The sequence below is a fragment of the Bremia lactucae genome (genome assembly GCF_004359215.1).
Source record: "Bremia lactucae strain SF5 chromosome Unknown BlacSF5_NotPlaced_200_SHOA01000120.1_2678225bp, whole genome shotgun sequence".
Taxonomy (NCBI): Eukaryota; Oomycota; class Peronosporomycetes; order Peronosporales; family Peronosporaceae; genus Bremia; species Bremia lactucae.
In genome coordinates, this window is record NW_027152213.1 from 2470146 (window position 1) to 2491037 (window position 20892).

Genomic DNA, 20892 nt, shown 5'->3' on the forward strand with positions numbered 1-20892 from the left:
TTTTAATTTTAATTTAAATTCAAAACCTTACCGTAGCTAATTCAAAATAGATTTCGGCCGCCAGATATATATCTGGCGGCGACTACATTTGTTACCCATAATAAATGGAATTTAAGTAATTAATTATTTTAAAATAGAATAAAAGGGTATTTACCCATAAAGTAAATGTACCACAACAACGGTTCTCCAACCGATGTGTGCCCCATTACAATAAAGGTACCACAAAACGGTTCTCCAACCAATGTGTGCCTCATTACAGAGGCAGTCAAAAACACGTCGATTTGGGCGAGCGCGCGTGAACAGGCACAACCGCGTCTCCGATTGCGCATAAAATGCAACGTCAACATTTGATGATATTCCATATGTCTAACGTTAACTCCATTTTGTTCGGTATTGAGGTTTCGACCTCCAAGCGGTACGGAACCGTACATTCGACCAGCACCATTTGTTGGACACACTGCTGAGCTTTATAGGAACGTTATTTAAGTTGTATATGGCATAAGCGGCCACTATAGTAATTTGATAAGGCCTTTCGGTGCGCGTGCTGCTCTTCGAGTAACGCCAAATAGGCAGCCTCCGCATGTGTGATTAGCTGTACTCGAAAAGGCGGGACCAAGCCAGACCCATTCTTAGACCCGGCTTTGATATTGTCGATTACCAGATCAGGAGCAAGCCTGGTATGAGCGAGCGTTAAAATTTTACGCATACGCCAACTGCTGACGCTAACCTAAATGTAGTGATAGCGTAAACGACTTTCAGTAGACAGCGAAGGCCTAAATGATACCTGCATCTTCCTACGATGTTCCGCTGTAAATATATGCTGCAGCGAGTGTACGCTCGAAATTATGCTCGACCTCTAAAATTAAAATTGCGTGGGCTAAAATTTAAGCTTCATTGTAAGGGTGGTCGATTTGGCTATTTTCGCCTCGCGAACCAGACTCAAGATTTTTATTGATCTTCCTATCTGATGAATTTTAATTAAACGATAAATGCTCAGGACTCAATTCAGGCATCAGTAAACTGCAAGCGGGCACGTCGTAATGCGGCCACGCTCTACTTATACACACACCATAGCACAGCGAGGAGGCGGTTTAACCAGCTTCTTTTGCGTGCAGTGAGGTAGTTGCGGTGGGCGCGTTAGCGACTTCACCTAACGCACTAAGTACTTTGATTAAGTGTCTTCACGGGAGCGGTAATCCGGCTCGTGCTAAATAGTTCCGCTTACCATTTTTGGTAGGTGTGTGGACTTCTTAGATGGACTTTTGGGTAATCAAACCAAAGGAAGTTGGAGGCAATAACAGGTCTGGGATGCCCTTAGATGTTCTGGGCCGCACGCATGCTACGACGGGGTGTATCGTTACATAAAATTAACACTTATAAATAGTTTATTAATATATTATCTAAAAGGTAGAGAATATTTGGAGAATATTACTTACATAGTAATGTTCAGAAATCTTATCCATAAATAGGTATAGGCCATTATATCTATTTATCCACCACGACCTGATTGGCACGTTCTGTTTGGCCATTGATCTGAGGATGGTCTGCAGTCGACATGGGGAACTCGCCACCTAGCAGCCCAAGCACTTGTCGCCAAAACCCAGACGTAAATCATTGATCCCGGTCCAATACTATGGACTCGGCCATCTCGTGTAATCGGTATACGCGATCCAGGACAAGAGAGCTGCCTACTTGCCTTTGATCGATGTCTTACATGGTGCTGAATGAACCATCTTGCTTAGACCGTTTACGAAGACGACGAGCCCCGTCCGACCCTAATGTGAAGTCTAGACTTACTGACTTCCAACAGTTGGTTGGAATCGGTAGCGGCTTCAGTGGCGCACTGCTGGACGGTGCAGGCTTTATGCTGACACTGTTCGCAAGAGCGAATATAGTTGGCCACCCATCTAAATAAGTGCGTTCACCAAAATTTCTCTGACACTCGTAAGAATGTCTTTTCACGGCCCAGATGCCCACTAGATGGCGCATCATGGAGCTCGTGAAGGGTCATCAGCTTGAGGTCTGTGTCATGAGGCACATAGATTCCCAAGGAATCACAAGGTGACAGCTGATGCCATAACAGGCCATCGATGAAGCTAAAGCGATTTACCTCAGCTTTCTCCTGCATTTTTTCGACCCCTCAGTGGTAGATGCGGACTCATGCGTCTCGCACGCTGGTTATTGCCATCGCTCTTCGGAAAGGGATTCCTCTTGCTGGGCGTCTTCGCCCCAGCAGGGGCCCAGGCATAGCAGCGCTCATATGACTGCGCTTGCCACATTTGTGACAGACAACGTCTGCATTGCCCAACTCCATGGAAGTGACACCTGTTCTCTCGGCCGACGGCTTATACCAAGCTATCGCCGAGGCACTGTTGTAAAATTTCTCCTCAACTAAGGCAATTTGGATTCCATCGTTGACGGCACCTTTCTAATAAGAGCCTGTCACGATGAGCCATGACGTATTCCGTTCATAAACTTGGGCACTTTTATGTGCTCCCCAATCGGACCTACGGTAATTGATCCCGACAGCTAGTGCATCTCCTGCACATGCTCTTGCATAGATCGCTTCGCCTGCCACGCCCCGAAAACGCGCACCTTATGCAACACCTCGTTGTTTGGTGGCTGGCACATGGCGCGAGTCTTTGTCTTATAATCGCCCATGAAGGGAACACCTTGAATACGCTATACCCGCCGAGTAAGCCCACTCTGAGGCTTTACCGCGCGGGTGCGACATGGAGTACGGCACCATCGGGCTGTCATCTTCGATTAGCTGCGACACACCGCATTGCTTTACTGCTAACAGCCGATGGATATCGTGCGCGCTGCAGTTCCATCGAACTTGGGCGGGTCCATCCGAATAAGCCTCGGCTGAGAGCGGAGAGCATCTTAACAGTCCTGTTGAAAGCCTCGCTTCGAGCCTGCTCTCGCCTTAGCTCATCCTGAGTCTGTGTGACAGACTCCGCCGTAGCATGGCTTTGTGCCTCGGACGCGACCCTTCGCTGTCCGAGCATGAGTGCGTCAAACTGCTCCAACTGAGTAACATGTTGCTCAGGAGACTACCCAAGACCCTGGCCATGGCTTGTTCCCTAAGTCCCTGCGCCGTCTGCTCAGCCAACTCCCGATGATGTTCGGAGGTGGGGGGAAATGAGTCCAATCGATATTGAGGCTCATCCTCACGTACACGCTCAAAGATGCGGGTCGTGGGAAGGATTTCAAGTTCCACCAAGTGTAGACGGGCGCTACTTAAAGCTGCCACGTACTACGCACGCACACACCTTCGACGATTTACCGCCTTCTCTCACGTGCAGTGAGGTTTGTGGTGGGCGCCTTAGCGACCTCACCCAACTCACGAAGTACACTGATAAAAGTGTCGTCACGGGAGCGGTAATCCGGCTCCTCGTGCAAACTTATCAAGTATATTGTAAGTTTAAGACTGATTTATATTTAATCGCATTAAATATAAATTTCTGTTATTACCTAGCATAAATGCCGTCTTTGTAGATAGACTAATATGTGCTGCGAGCGTATCGTTTTTGGGTATTTCGCATAGCGGATGACGCTAGGATGTACCAATGTGCATCACATACATAAGGGTGGGTCACATATATATGAAGCACACTTAAGTGGTAGGTTTTTTTTTTATTACTTCAATTAAGTACCTAGGAATTTAAGTTGAATATAACAATTCCAACGTAAATACTTCTTTATTATTTTCTCTTACAGAAATAATATTCATGTTTTAACGGTACACCCCGTTCCATTTCGTGCTAAACTGACGGCCCCGGGTCACTCGATGTTATGTAAGAGCTAATTCCTGTCTAGGACAGCGACTCAAAGAAGTAATTCACTATTCTTTCCAATCCTGGGTGCAGGTCCTAGTGCCGTGTCATCTTTTGTGCATTTGGGCATGTAAGTTCAGTGCTTAACAATTAATTCATTGTAAATGCCCACATAACGCGATAATCTTTTATCGATAAAGTCATCCAAGAATCTTTACTCGCTCTGTTGATTACAAGCTTCCGCAGTGAATCTCGTAACGTCCAAGGAGCTTTGAGCAATGACGTTCTCGAGACGCTTTTCAATATCGACGGTATGAAGCAAAATTCGCTGCATTAGAATCGCCGAGTCGCCATCTAATCCAGGAATCAGTGCCTGTAGATTCCGTTCGCCTTGCCACAATTGAATAACTCCCGCTTTCAGTGAATACCCTTGAGCATCGAGGTCATCGAGACCTGATCCGTGTTCAAAATGAGTTTTAATAGCTTGCTGTTGCTTGTCGTCGTCGTCAAGATATGGCACGACAGCAATAAGCTGCAACGTGTCGTCTAACTCATTCAGAACCTTTTCAATCGAATGATCTTCTGGTGCTTTACGATCCACGGGATTATAAGCCGGAGCTGAAGAATGCCGTTCTTCGCGCTTGGCCTCGTGACGGTCGTTCTCATGCGTTTCATCTTCCTTTTCAAAGCCTAAATTTGGATTCTCTACTGCGTGTTTACCTACACTTTTGCCCCAGCTTCCTTTGTCCCATTGAAAGACCTCAGGGAGCCCACAGTTGCTGAAAAATTGACCCAATGCCTCCTCTACCAACGTATTACATGCACCTCCCGTCGTGCGTAGTTGCAACTCGACTTCTTTAAATTCACCCTCGATAGGTGTTTTTAAAAAAAATGGAAGTTTTAAGGTCTTGGCTGGGGGAAATTGATTGTGTTTCTCAATGGCGTCCAGGATGCCCAAGAGCTCTTTGTACGATTCCTCATTTGCGCGCTGCTGCGTTGGATACTGTCCAAAGAGATCCGGATGCGTACGCAAATAGAGCTTGCGCAACGTTTCTTTAAGAATTGGCACCTTGACTCCTTTTTGGCTCTTGTTGACGCGTAATTTCTTCCGACGGAGCGTGCGTTCGCTGACTTTTGTTCGTACAAAACTAATGCTGCTGGTTCGGGTTGATAGGAATGGAGGGTCGATAGAGCAAGGCACGCGGTGCTTATGCATTTGTTGCCAGGGAATTGCTGTGCTTAAGCGTGTAGACGCGTGCATTTGGAAGCGAGAAACGATAAGCGTCTGACGAGCTAGTGCGACGAAGCCCATTACCACCGCTTTTCAGAGCCCTGAAGGCAAGAATGAATAAAATTATTTATCACTTTTTTTGAGAGCAAAATATGCGTTTTTCGTAATGAGCACAAATTCGGGTCATGCCTGAAATTACATGTTGCCCATTTTCTTGTGCATTTTACGGCGAGGTATTCTTACAATCGTTCTTTATTTCTAACATAAGATAAGGAGAATTTATCAATGGTGCAAGTATACGTACATCATTTATACGGGACTTAGACGTCTTGATTGCCTGTGTCGAATCAAAAGTTAAGAGCAAAAGCAAAGCACGCGGGCTCGACCAAGATCTCCGCAATACCTTGATGGTGTCGAGATGACTTCTTTTTTAACGGACAATCTCAAATGACCTGATTGTCTTCTTGCAACTCATCTTTGTCATCGGGATCAACTCCACCATTCGAGAGCATCTCACGCACTTTTCTCTCAATATTAAGCGTGTGGAGCAGGATACGCTGCAGAATCTGGGCCGAATCGGTATCCAATCCCTCAACAATCTTTGTAAGGTCGCGCTCACCCTTCCAAATCTTATGCGTCCCAGCTTTAATATTATACCCACGTTCATCAATCTCATCAAGACCACTGCCACTCTCAAAGTGTTGGCGCACTTCCCCATACTCCTCTTCATCCATCAGTGGCACAGCAGCAATAATTTCAAAAACTTCATTGAGCTCTTTCAGCAAGTTTTCAATCGAAGCATCTTCAATTGTCATTTCACTGTCGTCAAATGCTAGCGTAGGTTCAATTTCGTTCTCTTCTGGCAGGACCACACGCTCGCTCACCTTTGTTCGCAAAAAGCCTACTCGAGTCGATAGGATCGGAGACTCCATCGCACAGGGCAAGCGCTGCCACTTCGTTCGCTGCAAGAATTGCTCATTAGCTACAAGAGGACAAACGCGCATACGGGAATAGAGGAATCGAGAAGTGGCGCGTGCCTGACGAGCTACCGACATGAAGGCCATGACGCAAGGCGAAGAGTGTTGTTTTTATTGGTTTTGAGTCATTTCTTGTACAGCGTGATATTAGGTACGTAGTCCATTATTGCTTCAAAACTTTTTTTATTTTCAAGCTGACAAGCAATAGTAGCCGAAGATGCTTTTTTAGCCGCTTAATACTCCATAATAGCTCAAATTTAAAATTTAAAATAGTTTCTTACATCCTTGACAACCTCAAAATGGAAACTGCAAAAAAAAAGTAGCGTAAATAATACTGTACATACAGTACATCGTCTGATACAACCGTTTGCTCTTGAGGTCACGGGAGAGCTGTAACATGAGTTATTTAAATAGTGTCGGAAAACCTAAAGTGACCTCAGGCAATTTGCATACAAGGCCAATGCAAGTCTTTAACGCTACCAGTAGCTAGAAAGCCTGTTGCATGTGACAGAAAAACACGATCTAGAATATTTTCGTGCCTTACATAATAGCACTCCTCTGAATTATGCAATGCGGAGACCTCCAACACATTCATGAGCGCACATTGCAATGAAGTTCAGTCGCAAATAATAAACTGTTTTTGGGAATATGCGTCCAATATTGCGCAAAAGTTTGTTTCGCGAGGAACATGAAAGTTTGCAGCGATTGATCGAAGAGCATTTTTTTATTTGGTGATGAGCAAGCTAAGTGACTCCTACACGGCCCCGAAGACTTCGCAAAAAAAATTGCGTCTTAATACGGCAATGTGAAGAATGCGTCTTTTTACATGACAGGACGTCGACGCTGGCATACCTCTAAATCGTTAAGTTGCTTGCTAATCACTTTTGAGTACCGCGAGTTTTTACGTGTTTGTATAGAAGTCGGATGAAAACCTATTTGCGCTTAAAATATTAGAGGAAGGCACCTTGAATTCTCTTGGTAGAACCACCTTTTGCCATCACGGCCGGTCGGCTGCTTTTGTTTTGATACGGAAAACAGCCTGCATTTTCGTGGCTTATTGCAGTTAGGACGTCGACAGCTTGATTTAAACCTCGCATTAGCTTGAACGATATTGTGCTTTCCCTTGAAATTAATTAGCTATTTCTTACATCGCAGTGTTCTAGCCATTAATTTTTAGCATCACATTCCAGAATCTTAAGTTGTAATCGCGATAACTTTTTTTCTGTTTGAAAGTAATCGTTAAAAGGTATAACAACTCCCGCCAAACAAAATAATTGAAAATTGCTGCTGCAGTGCGAGGGAGCACCAGCGCAGACTACTCGTATAATTGTATACTCTAATAATAATCTAAAAGATTTGCATATCCATTCCAACGAAAGAAGACCTTCACGATTACAGTCTGTCAGAAAAAAATTAAAATCCGCCCGTGTCTAGCATTTTAAATACTGAAAATTCGGGATCTAATTACGCACCTTGTGATAGTCAAACCCAATAAGAGCTCTGCAGACCTAATTGGCCTGGCGTCGAATGAATAAGAAGTATCTCTGACATTTATTTTGTCTAGCTTGGTCCCGACGAACAAAAAAAAAAATAGTGCGTTTGATACACGCTGAATGATAGCTTTTAGATTTTTTTAATTATCTGAAACTTACTCAATTCAGCAAAAACTTGGACAAGACAAACGTAATTTAAACACTCAATTTAATCATGCTTGGTACCAGTGGTCGTGGCAAAACGCCTCTTTAGTCTTGGGAGCACAAGGCCACCTACGATAGCAACCACTATAAGCTGCATCGTCGTGGCGCTATCAATAATGTCTCCACGCGATCGTAGCTCGCGCAGAATAAGCCCAGCTTTGCAGCTCAGGAAATTGTACGGAACGAGCCCAAATAGCGGGCCTAACGTAAATTGGCCTAGCGGAATGGCCAAGTGGGGCGACGCCATGTTAATAAACCAATTGGGGGTGAATGGAAATACGCGCAGGAATATCATATTCAGCGCCATTTCGTCGCGATGTGCGTCCAATATACTTCTTAAGCGATCGAGTTTTTGCGGAAAAAAGTGCGTGACGACGCGGTAGCCAAAACGCCGCGAAAGGAGAAACATAAAGACCGATCCCAGTGTGTTGTTAGCCAAGCACAGAGGAAATCCCAGCGTCATCCCAAACAACGCGCCGCCCAATAGATTGAAAAATACGGTGCCCGGAATCGCAAATGTTTGCAGGTATAGATAGCAGCCCATGTGTGCGAGCAAAAGTGAACCTCGTTGGCGCTCGGAGAAGCTCTGAAGGGTCTTGCCTAGCTCTTGAGCTGCCTCGAGCGTTGTAGGCAGTCGAAGCGCGAGCCACTCGGTGTCTGTGAGCGTCGAGATTACCAGCGAGTGCAACATCACGCCTAATAGCGCCGTGGTGACTATGAAAACGACGCCCACGAGCTGAAGATCACGGCGCCAGTCCGACATCGTTGCTAAACTTTGTCGACTGCTGCGGATCCTGTTCAAGAAAGTGTTCGGAAGAACGGGGGGTAGGTTATTTTTTGGAAATTTTTATTTTGTTATTTGAATGGATTTTATTGCCAGATCGTTATTAATTAAAAAAAAGAATGCCAGTTAGCAAACAGTTTAACTAAGTAAAATTTTAGGAAAACATGATCCTTTGGCTGATGTATATTTGGTAAGGCTGTAGAGATAGAGTGCGGCAACCGATTCTAGTTTACAGATGGACAAAGGTCTAAGTCCTTCATACTAGCCATAGAAGGATATGAATATTAAAAATAACGACGACAAGAAACAGTCTCTAATTTGCTCTACACTGTTTAGTAAGTATACTTCGTTACGACGTAGTGCTAGCTAAGTAAAATAAACAGGTGTTCCTTGTACCGCACACTATCTCCGTCCCAGCGCGAGATTGTCAGGACCATTCAACTCGCTGAGCCCATGACCACTCATTTCGATTTATCTTTTATACCATTCCTTTTCTATTGATTCAAATTACATATGCGCCATAATAAAAACAAGTAAAAAGGTTGGCGCAATAAGGAGAGATGATACTTAGTAATAATTAGATTTAGGATAGGCGATCCTTAGAGGATGAGCCAAAAGTATCGGCTAGTAAAGCAAAAAAAATAATTCAGTCGTAATTTACCCTCATTCCTCACAAGTGGTACCACTTGTTGGTCTTCCGCTCGCTTCTTCGCCGTCCGCTCGCTTCTTCGCCGTCCGCTCGCTTCTTCGCCGTCCGCTCGCTTCTTCGCCGTCTACTCGCTTCTTCGCCGTCTGCTCGCTTCTTCGCCGTCCGCTCGCTTCTTTGCCGTCCGTTCGCGCTTCGCTGGATTGCACTGCGTTGGATTGCCCAGCACTACTTGTAGCGTAAGGGATTCCACTCGCAGCCAGTAACGTACTGCTTGTAGCGTGGGAATTTCCGCTCGCAGTCAACTGCTCCATTCCTTTGGAAGCGCTGCGTAGCAGTTTTGATTGTGTGGCTTCAGTATCCACTGTAACTCTAAGCGTCTGCCTGACAGATATAGTCGCTTAGTCTGTGTGAGGTTGGGACCGGCTTAACACGGTGAAACAGTTAATCCATCTGGAATAAGATTGAATCTCTTACCCATTACGCTTAATGGCTAAAGAAAGTCGTTGAGATTTATGAGCAAAAAGCTAAAAGCTAATAATCAGATTCCATACTACTGTAGTAAGGCTTTCCTCTTTGAGTACGGTGAAAAGTCTGCAAAGACTGCGAACGATTTGCCTGCGTCATTACAAAAGACCCGACGCATTACAAAAGGCCCGACGCATTGCAAAGATCTTAGCAAAGCAACTCACCAAGGAGAAAGGATGCCTGCCCAAGCAAGAGTCCACCTTATCAGCTCCGTTACACGAGGTATACGCGCTTTTAGAAGAAGCCGAGCGCACCATTTTTAAGGATCTTCGGTTCAACTTAAGAGCCTAGTCTTTTTATAGTTCCGAACACATTCTTCTTCCATTATGGGCAACCCTCAAACGCCGAGCTAATGCAGCAAATGATGCACATGCTACAGCAACAACAAGAGTTAATCAAAACATTCGCTAATTCCTAAAAGATAGGTGGGCTTAAGGTGGACGGGCTAAGGATGCCGACGTAAAGCGGAAAAAGCGAAGAGTCGGTTCGCCTTTATTACGCGCAAGTACAGCAATATTTTATTGCGCACGGTAAGAAGTGGAAAGAGGACGCAAAGGCTCCTCAAGTACTTGCCGTACTAGGAAGCTCATTGCGAGGACCAGCAGCACAATGGCTCTTGCTGCATCAAAAAAGAAATTCACTCAGCCGATGAGTTTTCTCTAGCAGTGAAAAAAAAACAATTCGTCTTTGCGGATCTGCAACAACGTCTTCGAGACGATCTGCATCGGCTGAGACAAGCCAATTGCAAAGGCTTAACGGACTACATTGCGAAATCTCGACACATTATTTCGCAAGTTGAGGACATGACTCGAGTTGACATTTCATCTATTTTCAACGAGGGTTTAAAGCAAGAACTCAAGAAGAAGTTCAATATCGACGGGGAAACGCACTGTAGGATGCTATTACTGTGGCGCTCGATTTTGAACGCACACATTCGGGTGTTTATCATCACCACAACGCTACAAAACCTCGTCCTGGTCCACAAAATGTGGCCAGAGAATTAAACAAGAAGCCAGAGCCGATGGAAATCGGCAATGCTCGGCCATTTAATAGGTCTTCTTGCGTCCATAATCGACGTCGAAATAAACGAAAGTGTGCATACTGCAAAATACTGGGGCACACGATTCAGCAGTGTTACAAGCGCAGGAACCAGCAAAATAATCGCGGCAACGGATATCGTCGCGATCGTGCGAACGCCAACTATTTCGTGAATGAGTCAGTTAAAGAAGAAACCATCGCGACTGCGTCAAACGAAGCTATCACCACACTATGTGAAGCTGACTTTGCTTCCTTCACGGGAAAAGATTTGATCATCTAAAAGGGTCATCTTGACGATCGTGCTGTCAATATGATACTCGATTCTGGCGCCACATGCAATGGGGTGAAGCCGAGTTTGCTGCAATGCGTCATGTCCTGAAATGGCTTTCAAGTCACTCGTTTCGAAGGCACTAATAACACCAAAAATAAGTGAAGAAAGGAGTCGCCAATAGCCCATTTGATGATAATCGAATTTCTGACGTTCCGGTCATTGAGTGGCCAATGAGCAATTGCCATGATGTAATTCCGGGTAAGCCCTGGTGTGCTGCGCACGAGCCAATCATTAATTGACGTACTCATCAAGTTTCGTTCAAAAGTGGTGACATACCATATGATGAGGTTGTGAATCGGTCATTATTCCTCTGCTGACTTCTTAAGGAAATTGAAGACATCACAATTTGAAGAAGTCTATCGTGTCAAAATTTATCAAGAGTCGGAATTTACAAAACCTCGTGAAAACGATTGAAGGCTTTACTCGATTCCTATAAAGATGTATTCCCAGAAAAGTTACCGAATTCATTGCCTCCTCATCGGTCGGTGGAGTTTGGTATCAATATACAGCCCGGTGTGCAACCGAGTAATCGTTCGCCATTTCGACTTTCACAAGCTGAACAAAAGGCTTTACAGAAGTTCGTCGATGAGAACCTTTCATGCGGATAGATCGAGCTTTCAGACTCGCTTTGGGTATCAAACATCTTCGGCATTCCTTAAAATGACCCAACGATCGGTACGAGGTGTATCTCGTTCGGAATGGATTCGATCCGGAAACGCGAACATTTTGCTCAGTTGGGTGATTGGCTTTCGTTACGTCAACTCAACGTCAGTCGTCCCTAAAATACCTTTGCCGCGAATCGATAAATTATTCGATAAGATGTATGGTATGAGCTACTTCACAGTCATTGACTTAGCTCAAGGGTACCATCAGAGGCATATTCATCCGGATAGCAAAACGTACACTGCGTTTCGTAAATCAAATGAGACATATCAGTGGTGCGTTGCGCCGATGGGCCTTGCTGGAATGCCTCGCATTTCGTCGCGCTTGATGCGTGTTCTTTTTGAAAAGTTCTCATTCGTTGTTGTATATTTGGATGGTACATGCATCTTTTCCGTCTCAAAAAAAGGTACTTCTGAAAATTCTAAATTATCTGAACATTCATAACCCTGACACCATTGGCTATTAATTACTTTTAATGTAATACTGGGGTCAATTATTTCATGCTATCGTGTTCGACGTCTTACGCAAGTGAATACTCTTCGCTCACATTGGTAAGTGCAAGTTCGCGCGTCAAGAGGTCAGCTTTTTGGGGCACGCTGTTTCTGGTGACGGATTATTTATCGAAAACAAAGGCGGAAGCAATCGCGAAGTGGCCTTCACTTACCTCTGTAAAGGAATCGCAAAGTTTTCTTGGTCTTGCTTGTTATTATCGCCGCTTTATTCATCAGTTTGCGCAAATAGTTCTGCCGTTGAGCCATCTCGTTAGGAAAGATTTTTCATGGGTCTTGAATGCAGAACAAGAGGATTTGCTCGTAAGGCTGAAGTCTGCCTTACAAGCTGCACCTGTGCTGACTTTGCCTAACTCTTCACGCCCGTTTGTTCTCACTACGGATGCATCGGGGTCGTGCATTGGTGGCGACTTATCGCAATTTATCAATAGACATGACCATCCAGTAGCGTTTTACTCAAAGAAACTTGGAATCCGTGAGATTAGTTGGCCTGCTCGTGAGAAGGATCTATTTGCAATAAAAGAGGGGTTAGAAAAATGGGCAATAGCGCCTGCTCTTGGCTTCTTCATCATCCGTCAGTCTCGCCGAAGTTGGCTCGATACTTGACCACCTTCGCTCAATACGCGTTTACTATACACCACATTAATGGTGCTTTAAACGTTGTAGCTGATGCGCTTTCGCGCCGGCCTGATGATTCTGTCGTGGACAATATCCGCTTTCATAAGTGCGATTTTCTAGTTGCCAACAACGAGGTACACGTTTACTTTGTTCGCCCTCGGTGCCAACTCTGCCCCGGGAGGAAGCTGAGACTCTGCAAGTTGCTGCCTTAATGACAGTGTCGTATGGCGAGTTGTCAACAGAAGTTCGTAAGCTACTTCAATAAGGCTTTGCCAGAATTGCCTAAAGAAGCATGGAAAAGCTCCGAAACAAGTTTATTGATTGTGAAGCAAGAGAAATTGTTGTTTTTGCGCACATTAAACGTCTTTGCGTGCTCAACAACAACCGCTTGCGAACGAATGTAATATCGAAATATGATAATTCGGCAATAGCTGCTCTGCCGGGCAATCGCAGAACATTCTTGCGAGTTGCTCAGTGGTATTACCGGAAATCGTTGCAGAGAAACGTCAAGGAATATGTCAAAACTTGGGAAACCTGCGCACGTCGGAAACATGATAATTAACAAAAAAACAACGTATTACTTATGCCAATTCCAATACCGGATGCTTGCTGGCAAGTGGTATCAATGGACTTTATAAGAGGGCTTCCTGTTTCCAATGGATTTGCCATCCTAACTGTTGTCGATAAGTTTTCCAAACGCACGAAGTATGCAGCAGTGCACGATAAGGACGATGCATGCACCACAGCAAAAGTATTTTTTGATGCTGTCATTCGACACCATGGTATTCCCGCAGTTAATATCAGTGACCGAGATAGCAAGTTCACGTCCATGTTTTCGAAGTCATTGATGACGATCATCGGTGTTCGTCTAAGTATTACAACCGCTTATCGGGCTTAAGCCGATGGACAGACCGAGCGCCAGAACCTTGTGGTAGAAGACGCACTCAATCGCATAGCATCTTACCATGGCACTGACAGGACCGAACACTTGGGAAGCATAGAGTATGCGTCTATACTGGTTCGTGCATCTACTGGATACTCTTCCTTTGAAATAGATACGGGAAGAAGGGAACGCTCTGCATGGCAAAAGTCACTGGGCTGGACTAGTCAACCAAAGGATATTGACGTTTACGCAAAAGAGTTTATCGAAGTACGAGCAAATATCATCGATCAGGCTCGCAGAAATCTGTTGATAGCACAAGCTTCGCAAAAGCAATATTACGATCAAAAGCGCCGAATAAATCAGGTCGAATTCAAAGTTGGAGATCTACTTATACTTGATACTCGCAAAATATCGTTTAAACACGCTGCGAAAAATATGGGACACCAAGAGCCAAGATTGCGGCAAGAAAGGTGGAACCATTCGAAACTATCAAAATGTTTAATTCTAATGTGGCAAGCTTGAGTTACCACAAACTATGAATAGGATTATTCCAACCTTTAATGTTGATGTTCTATCAAGTATGAACCGACACCGGAAAGGTTTCGAAGTCGCCCGATACCGAAAGCATCACAATTCGTGGATAATGGCACAGCGGATCATTTTCAAGTTATTGAACGTCTGTTGAAGAAAGCCAACTCAATCGCTAACCATACTGGCTCGTACAATGGCATGGCGAAACTAAGGAAGAAGCAAGCTAAGAAAAAGAGAAAAATATTCGCCATGTCTCCCACTGGAAGGACCTCGTCGCCGACTTCAATCAGCGTCAACGAGAGATCAAATCGGGGAGGATGTCAGGACCAGTTAACTCGCTAAGCCCTTGGCCACTCATTTCGATTCATCTATTGAACCATTCATTTTCTTTAATTCAAATTTACATATGCGCCATAATTAAAACAAGTATAAGGTTTGCGCAATTAGGAGATATGATACTTCGTAAGAATTAGATTTAGGATAGGCGATACCTTAAGGAGTGAACCAAAAGTATCGGTTAGTAAAACTAAATTAATTCAGTCGTAATTTACCCCCATTCCACACAAGAGGTCCCGGCGCCATTCCGATAACGTTGTAAACATTGTCGACTGCTGCGGGTCCATTTTAAGAAAGTGATCGGAAGAACGTAGGGTAGTTATGTTTTGAATATTTTATATAGTTATTTAAATTGAATTTTATTGCCAGGTCGTTATTAAAATTAAGAAAGAATGCCAGTTGGTATACAATTTAACTAAGTAAAATTTTAGGGAAGTATGATCCTTTGGCTGATGTATATTTGGTAAGGCTGTAAAGATCGAGTGCGGCAACCGATTCTAGTTTACATTTGGATAAAGGTCTACGTGGCTCGGAGCCTACCGCCATAATAGCCATAGAAGGATATCAATATTAAAAATAATGACGACAAGAAACAGTTTCTTATTGCTCTACATTGTTTAGTAAGTATACTTAGTTACGACGTAGAGCTAGCTAAGTAAAATAAACAGGTGTTCCTTGTGCTGCACACTATCTCCGTTCCAGCGCGAGATTCATTTGCGACGTTTGAGGTAATTCCCCCCGATTAAAATACACTTATTATGAGTACTGCGTAAGATGCATGGTAAGTTGTTCCTGAGCGAATCCGTCACATGTTTACGCAGGGCATCCCAGTGAAAAGCGCTCAGTTAGAGGCATGTCGATGAGAATGCTCTTGATTAAAGCCTACACTAAGATCAACGTGCCGGCTCAGGCTGATTTACTGATGCCTGAATTGAATCCTATCATCGGTTTAATTAAATTCGTCGGATAGGAAGATCAATGAAAATCTTCGCATCTGGTTCGCGAGGCGAAAATGACCAAATCGACCACCCTTACAATGAAGCTTCAATTTTAGCCCACGCAATCTTCATTTTAGAGGTCGAGCAAAATCTCGAGCATACACTCGCTGCAGCATATTTTTATAGCGGAACATCGTAGGAAGATGCAGGTATCATGTAGGCCTTCGCTGTCTACTGATAGTCGTTCACACTATCGCTACATTTAGGTAAGCGTCAGCTGTTGGCGTATGCATAAAAATTTACGCTCGCTCATACCAAGCTTGCTCCTGATCTGGTAATCGACAATATCAAAGCCGAGTCTAAGAATGTGCCCGGCTTGGTCCCGCTATTTCGAGTACAGCTAATTATACATGCGGAGGCTGCCTATTTGGCGTTGCTAAAAGAGAACGCGCACCGAAAGGCCTTATGCCATTAGTATATTGGCCGCCTATGTCATAACAATTTAAAAAACGTGCCTAGAGTGTAACGGGCTAAAGTTGCCCGAATGTAACACAGTTCCCGTTAAGTACACTTGGTGTACTTAAGGGGATGGTCAATTACTAAATTATAGTAACTAGACCCAGCACTCGGGTGTGGTGCACATTTGTGACCAACCCTTGTGTATGTGATGCACATCGGTGCATTCACATTACGAGGGATGACGCCTAGCGTCATCCGTTACGCGAGGTATCTAGAAAGATACGCTCGCAATACATATTGTTATCTATAGAGATGACATTTCGATTGGTAAAAATAGGTACTTGTATTTAATATGATTAAAAATATAAACCAGTCTGAAAACTACATCCTGCTTGGTAAGTGCGCACGAGGAGCCGGATTACCGCTCCCGTGACGACAGTTAACCGGAGTACTTAGTGCGTTGGGTGAGGTCGCTTGCGCGCCCACACAACTACCTCACTGCGCGCAAGAGAAGCTGGTTAAACCGCTTCCTCGCTGTGCTAGGGTGTGTGTCTAAGTAGAGCGTGGCCGCATTACGACGTGCCCGCCTACATATAGAGCTCAGCAATGTGTCCAACAAATGGTGCTGGTCGAATGTAAGGCTCCGTATCGCTTGGAGGTCGAAACCTCAATACCGAACAAAATGGTGTTAATGTTAGACATAAGGAATACCAACAAATGTTGACGTTGCATTTCATGCGCAATCAGGGACGCGGTTGTGCCTGTCTACGCGCGCTCGCCCAAATGGACGTGTTTTTGACTGCCTCTGTAATGAGGCACACATTGGTTGGAAAGCCGTTGTTGTGGTACATTTACTATGTGGGTAAAATACCCTTTATTTTACTTTAAAATAGTTGATTATCAAAATCCCATTGTATTATGGGTAACAAATGTGGTCGCCGCCAGATCTTTATCTGGCGACCAAAATTTATCTTAAAATTAGGTACGGTAAGGTCTAAAGATTTAATTAATTAAAAAAGTTGAGTTCCCCTTTTGTTCTTAAAGCGTCTAGTGTCTTTTTAAGGCTTGCGCATTGATCTGTGACAGATAGAAGCCTTTCTGAGATACATTGGTTCTACGAACCCCTGAACCCTTGAACTAGGATTCATTAAGCTCTAATAGCTTGTACGAATTCCTAAGTTGTTAAACCCAATAGTTCTATTGAACGAAGAGGCTCTCTGAGGCTAAAATTCTTTCTCTGACTTAAGGGACGAGGTAGCTCCGCTACACTCGGTAGCACTCGTAGTCAATCTACGCCTGAGTCTTTACAAAACTAATCCATCACGAAAATGGAAGAGGTTCCAGAGTTGTCAGAAGCGCAACGCGCCGCTTATGACAAGCCTAAAACCTTATTCGAGCTTGAACGCGTGGAATTTATTATTTCCCAGGAACCAGAGGTCCTAAATGCAAGGCTTGAAGCCTTCATGCGGAACGAAACCTCCCTGGTCGGTCAGGTAGGACCACTTTGCGGCTTCTATGCCAACTCGGTATATCTCTGTACCTGACTCAGAGCCGAGGGCTCGCCCTCTAAATGTAAATGTGAAGACATTTGAGGGAAAAGAGGGAGAAAATCTCCCTTTTTGGATTGAGCAGATGGAAATGTCCATTGATTCCGCCTTGTTCTTAACAGAACGGCAAAAGGTGGCTATGGTTATTTCCAAACTTGGAGGTAGAGCGGGCACTATCGTGCAGCACGTCCATAAATGACGCTTTTCCCTCATGGGATTCGCTGAAACAGCAAATGACCAGCATGTTTGCACCGCCTGATCAGGCTTTTCGCATGCGAGCACGGCTCCTAGCGACTCGACAGGGTAAAAGAACCCTAGGAGACTTTGTCCAGGAGTTGAGATTTCTCATTGCATCTACGCATCAAGACCCGGTGCAAGAAGCAATTGTAGGAACCATCTTTATGGGGGGTCTCAATGAAGGCGCGTTGCCCGGACGGAATTAATCCGATCTCATCCTGCTACTTATGAAGAGGCAGTTGCCATAGCGCTACGCACCGAGTTCGACTTTAAGTCTGCTCGCGTTAGCACGCCTATTTACCAAACAAGCTCTTCGAGCACATGGGTACCATCTAATAGACCGGAACCCATGGATCTAAGCCTTGTTGAGGAAGGAGAAGAGGCACTTCAAGCTGTGGAACAGCATGAAATCATTAGATGTTTTATGTGCGGAAGCAAGAAAAATTTACGTCTGGCCTGTCCCCAACTAAATACTCGTTAAGCTCGAACGAGCACCAATTCCGACATATACCAGAAATCTGGTACGGTGCGAAAAACGTCGGTACCCAGTAACCGGGGAAGACCTAGGCTCTATTAAAACTCTCGGAGGTGAGAGTAGACATGACCTAACCCCAATTAGCTCTTTGCGTAATGGCACGGGACGTGAGTACAAGCCTGGCTTGTTAGTCGCTCAAGCGACTGTGAATGGACTTTGATAAGCCATGGTCAGTTTTAATTTGCTCAGGAGCGTCTTGCAATTATGCTCGACGTCTTTGATTGTAAGAAGTCAACAATACGTTTAGGACTTAAAGCGCATGAAAGTAATTCAATCACTGTTCGCGTAGCGACTGGGGCTCGTGTCACTCTTCCTAGAGTTCCTTTGAACTTACGCATAAAGTTTCTTGGCTTTGACAGTATGCAACGTGGTCTCGTCCTTGATTGGATTCGAGATATGATCTCATCCTTGGTATGGCCTGGCTTGAACGCCAAGAGCCATGGATCGATTGAAGGTCTAAAACCTTAAGCGTCACACGCAATGTTCCTAGCAAAGTTTCGAAGAGTAATGAGCCCACCTTTGCTAGGCAACAAGAAACGCTATTGGTGCGAATGACTGACTAAATCTGTCAGTGGGTTAGACATTGGAATGTCTAAGTTAATAAACCCAATGTTGAAAACATTAAGTTTGAGCCCGCAACAGAATTAAGTGGAACGGCACGTATTCCGTCGAGTGACACTCGTTGTAAAAACGCCTCAATGAATGCTGAAAGCTGTTGGCCTTAGACCGAGTCATCAAGGGTGTAATATCCCTGAGAAACGTGGAGTGGCAAGTCTAAGTCCACCGAGTTTGTTCGGCCGAGGTGGCACCATACTGAGTGTCAGCAGTGACACTATTGGCGGTTCGCTAGGGCATTTCGTGTCAAACTCTTCTAATGCACGTGAAGTGACATGTGGACAAGGAAGCTGAGTTTTCTAACTCCTTGTCGGATGTCGAAGTAGACACCAGCTCTGGTATAGATCTTATACAGGCTGAAAATTTGAAGACGTGAATGTGCCGGCCTCTAAGAGGCGTATTGTCTCTACTCCAAGGCAGGCGAGATGCAAAGTATCTATACCCTCACAAAGTGATACGAGTAAGGAATAGAATATGCTTGTAAATGGTGTAACCGGTAAAATCGAGGGCGAATTGAGCCTTGCGGCAATCCCTTCGTAACATGCTCTTCTGGAGAAAGACAAAATGTCTAGTGATGAGTGCGGTCGAGCCTTAAAGGCTGGCGGCTTCTTGAGACGGTGGTCAGTCGACCAACGATTAAGTTAAACTCATCGTCACTTCTGGACGAAGTTGTCCTGGATGACACAGAAGCTGCACTTAGTGCGCGGAGTGGATCATCAATCCTTAAAGATCCGCAGATCCATTTTATTCCTTGATTAAGAATTTTAAGATGTGATCTGTCAAATATACCATCTGTTTACCCCCGGATAGAGGTGTCCGTCATGAAATTGACTTAATCCCTGGAAACAAATACTCTGTCACACGACAGTGGCCTTTACCAAGGAAACAGTGTGACAACATTGACAATTTTTCCGAGCTAGGCACGAGGCTGGAATGGTACGACAAAGCAAATCTCCCCGTTCGACACCGACATTTTGAGTCAGAAAGCCAAATGGCAAATGGCACATTGTACTGCTTATAATAAGCTTTTCTTATGCTGTCACTATACCTGCACAAACCCCCATTCCTAGAAAGGATGTTCTCCAGAACATTGTGGTGGGATGTACAATGTACAGTGCACTTGACGTAGTCGATGGTTATTACCAACTGCTCATGCGAGCTAGCGATATTTCGCTTACAGCGCAACTCAGGCAGTATGCCATGGGAGTGGTTGGTTATGCAACAAGGGATTTCCAACGCCCCGGCGACATTTAATCGTCTAGTGACGCAACTGTTCCGCCCTCATTGAGGTTATGCACAGACTTATTTTGATGAATTTTTTGTCCATAGTCGTGCGGGGCAGGGTCGGTAGGATGTGAAAAATTATATAGACCATTTCGAGTAGTGCTCGAGTGTATGCGCACAGATAAATTGTATGCTAATGCATCTAAATGCATTTTTGGTCACACGGCCAGGACGTCGGAGGAGCTCGCTGCTCGCGATATTCTTCATGAGCAATACCTTACGCCAAAGGAAATGACGCGAAGAATCTAACGCATTTGCGTGATCAGGCCCGTGGGGCTTCGGTGACTTCAATGAGGGAAATTCCGATCGTTTGTTTCGAAACGAATTAAAAGTCAAAACGAAAACGAGGTCTCATTTGAGAACTGCGTCCATCAGGCCCGCCGCCTCCGCAGTATTTGGAATAATAGAGTCTTGGACGTGGCTGATAATCGTTTGGAACGGAAGCTTCGCTTTGATTACGCCAAGCTTAAGACCAAAGGCCTGTTACGTCCGGCATTTAAGCCACAAAACGAGGAAAGGCCTAGCCGATATTTCAGTGCTTCGATTGACCGTATAACCATGGATAAAGCCGCACTGAGGCTATAGATCCACCTAATCCCACTTCTAGTGGTGAAAAGCGTCTTTGACGCAAGTTGACTCTGAGCTTGGCGATCGAAAACGTCAACGGCGTACGGGCAATCTTGCTGAAGAGGTACCTCAAACTCCCAAGAGCTTTCAAAAGAGGGG

The 20892-nt window shown here is 44.7% G+C and overlaps 3 protein-coding genes across 3 annotated transcripts; all 3 read right to left on the reverse strand.

Moving 5' to 3' along the window:
• Nucleotides 1-3993: 3993 nt before the first annotated feature.
• On the reverse strand, nucleotides 3994-5091 carry CCR75_001531 (uncharacterized protein; the record flags this gene model as incomplete). Its single annotated transcript, XM_067959633.1, has 1 exon — nucleotides 3994-5091. One exon carries the CDS (start codon nucleotides 5089-5091, stop codon nucleotides 3994-3996), a length of 1098 nt encoding a protein of 365 aa, XP_067814265.1.
• Nucleotides 5092-5453: 362 nt separating this feature from the next.
• CCR75_001532 (uncharacterized protein) lies at nucleotides 5454-6074 on the reverse strand (the record flags this gene model as incomplete). Its single annotated transcript, XM_067959634.1, has 1 exon — nucleotides 5454-6074. One exon carries the CDS (start codon nucleotides 6072-6074, stop codon nucleotides 5454-5456), a length of 621 nt encoding a protein of 206 aa, XP_067814266.1.
• A 1614-nt stretch (nucleotides 6075-7688) lies between these two features.
• Nucleotides 7689-8447, reverse strand: CCR75_001533 (uncharacterized protein; the record flags this gene model as incomplete). Its single annotated transcript, XM_067959635.1, has 1 exon — nucleotides 7689-8447. The coding sequence occupies one exon, from the start codon at nucleotides 8445-8447 to the stop codon at nucleotides 7689-7691; it is 759 nt and encodes a 252-aa protein (XP_067814529.1).
• Nucleotides 8448-20892: the final 12445 nt, after the last annotated feature.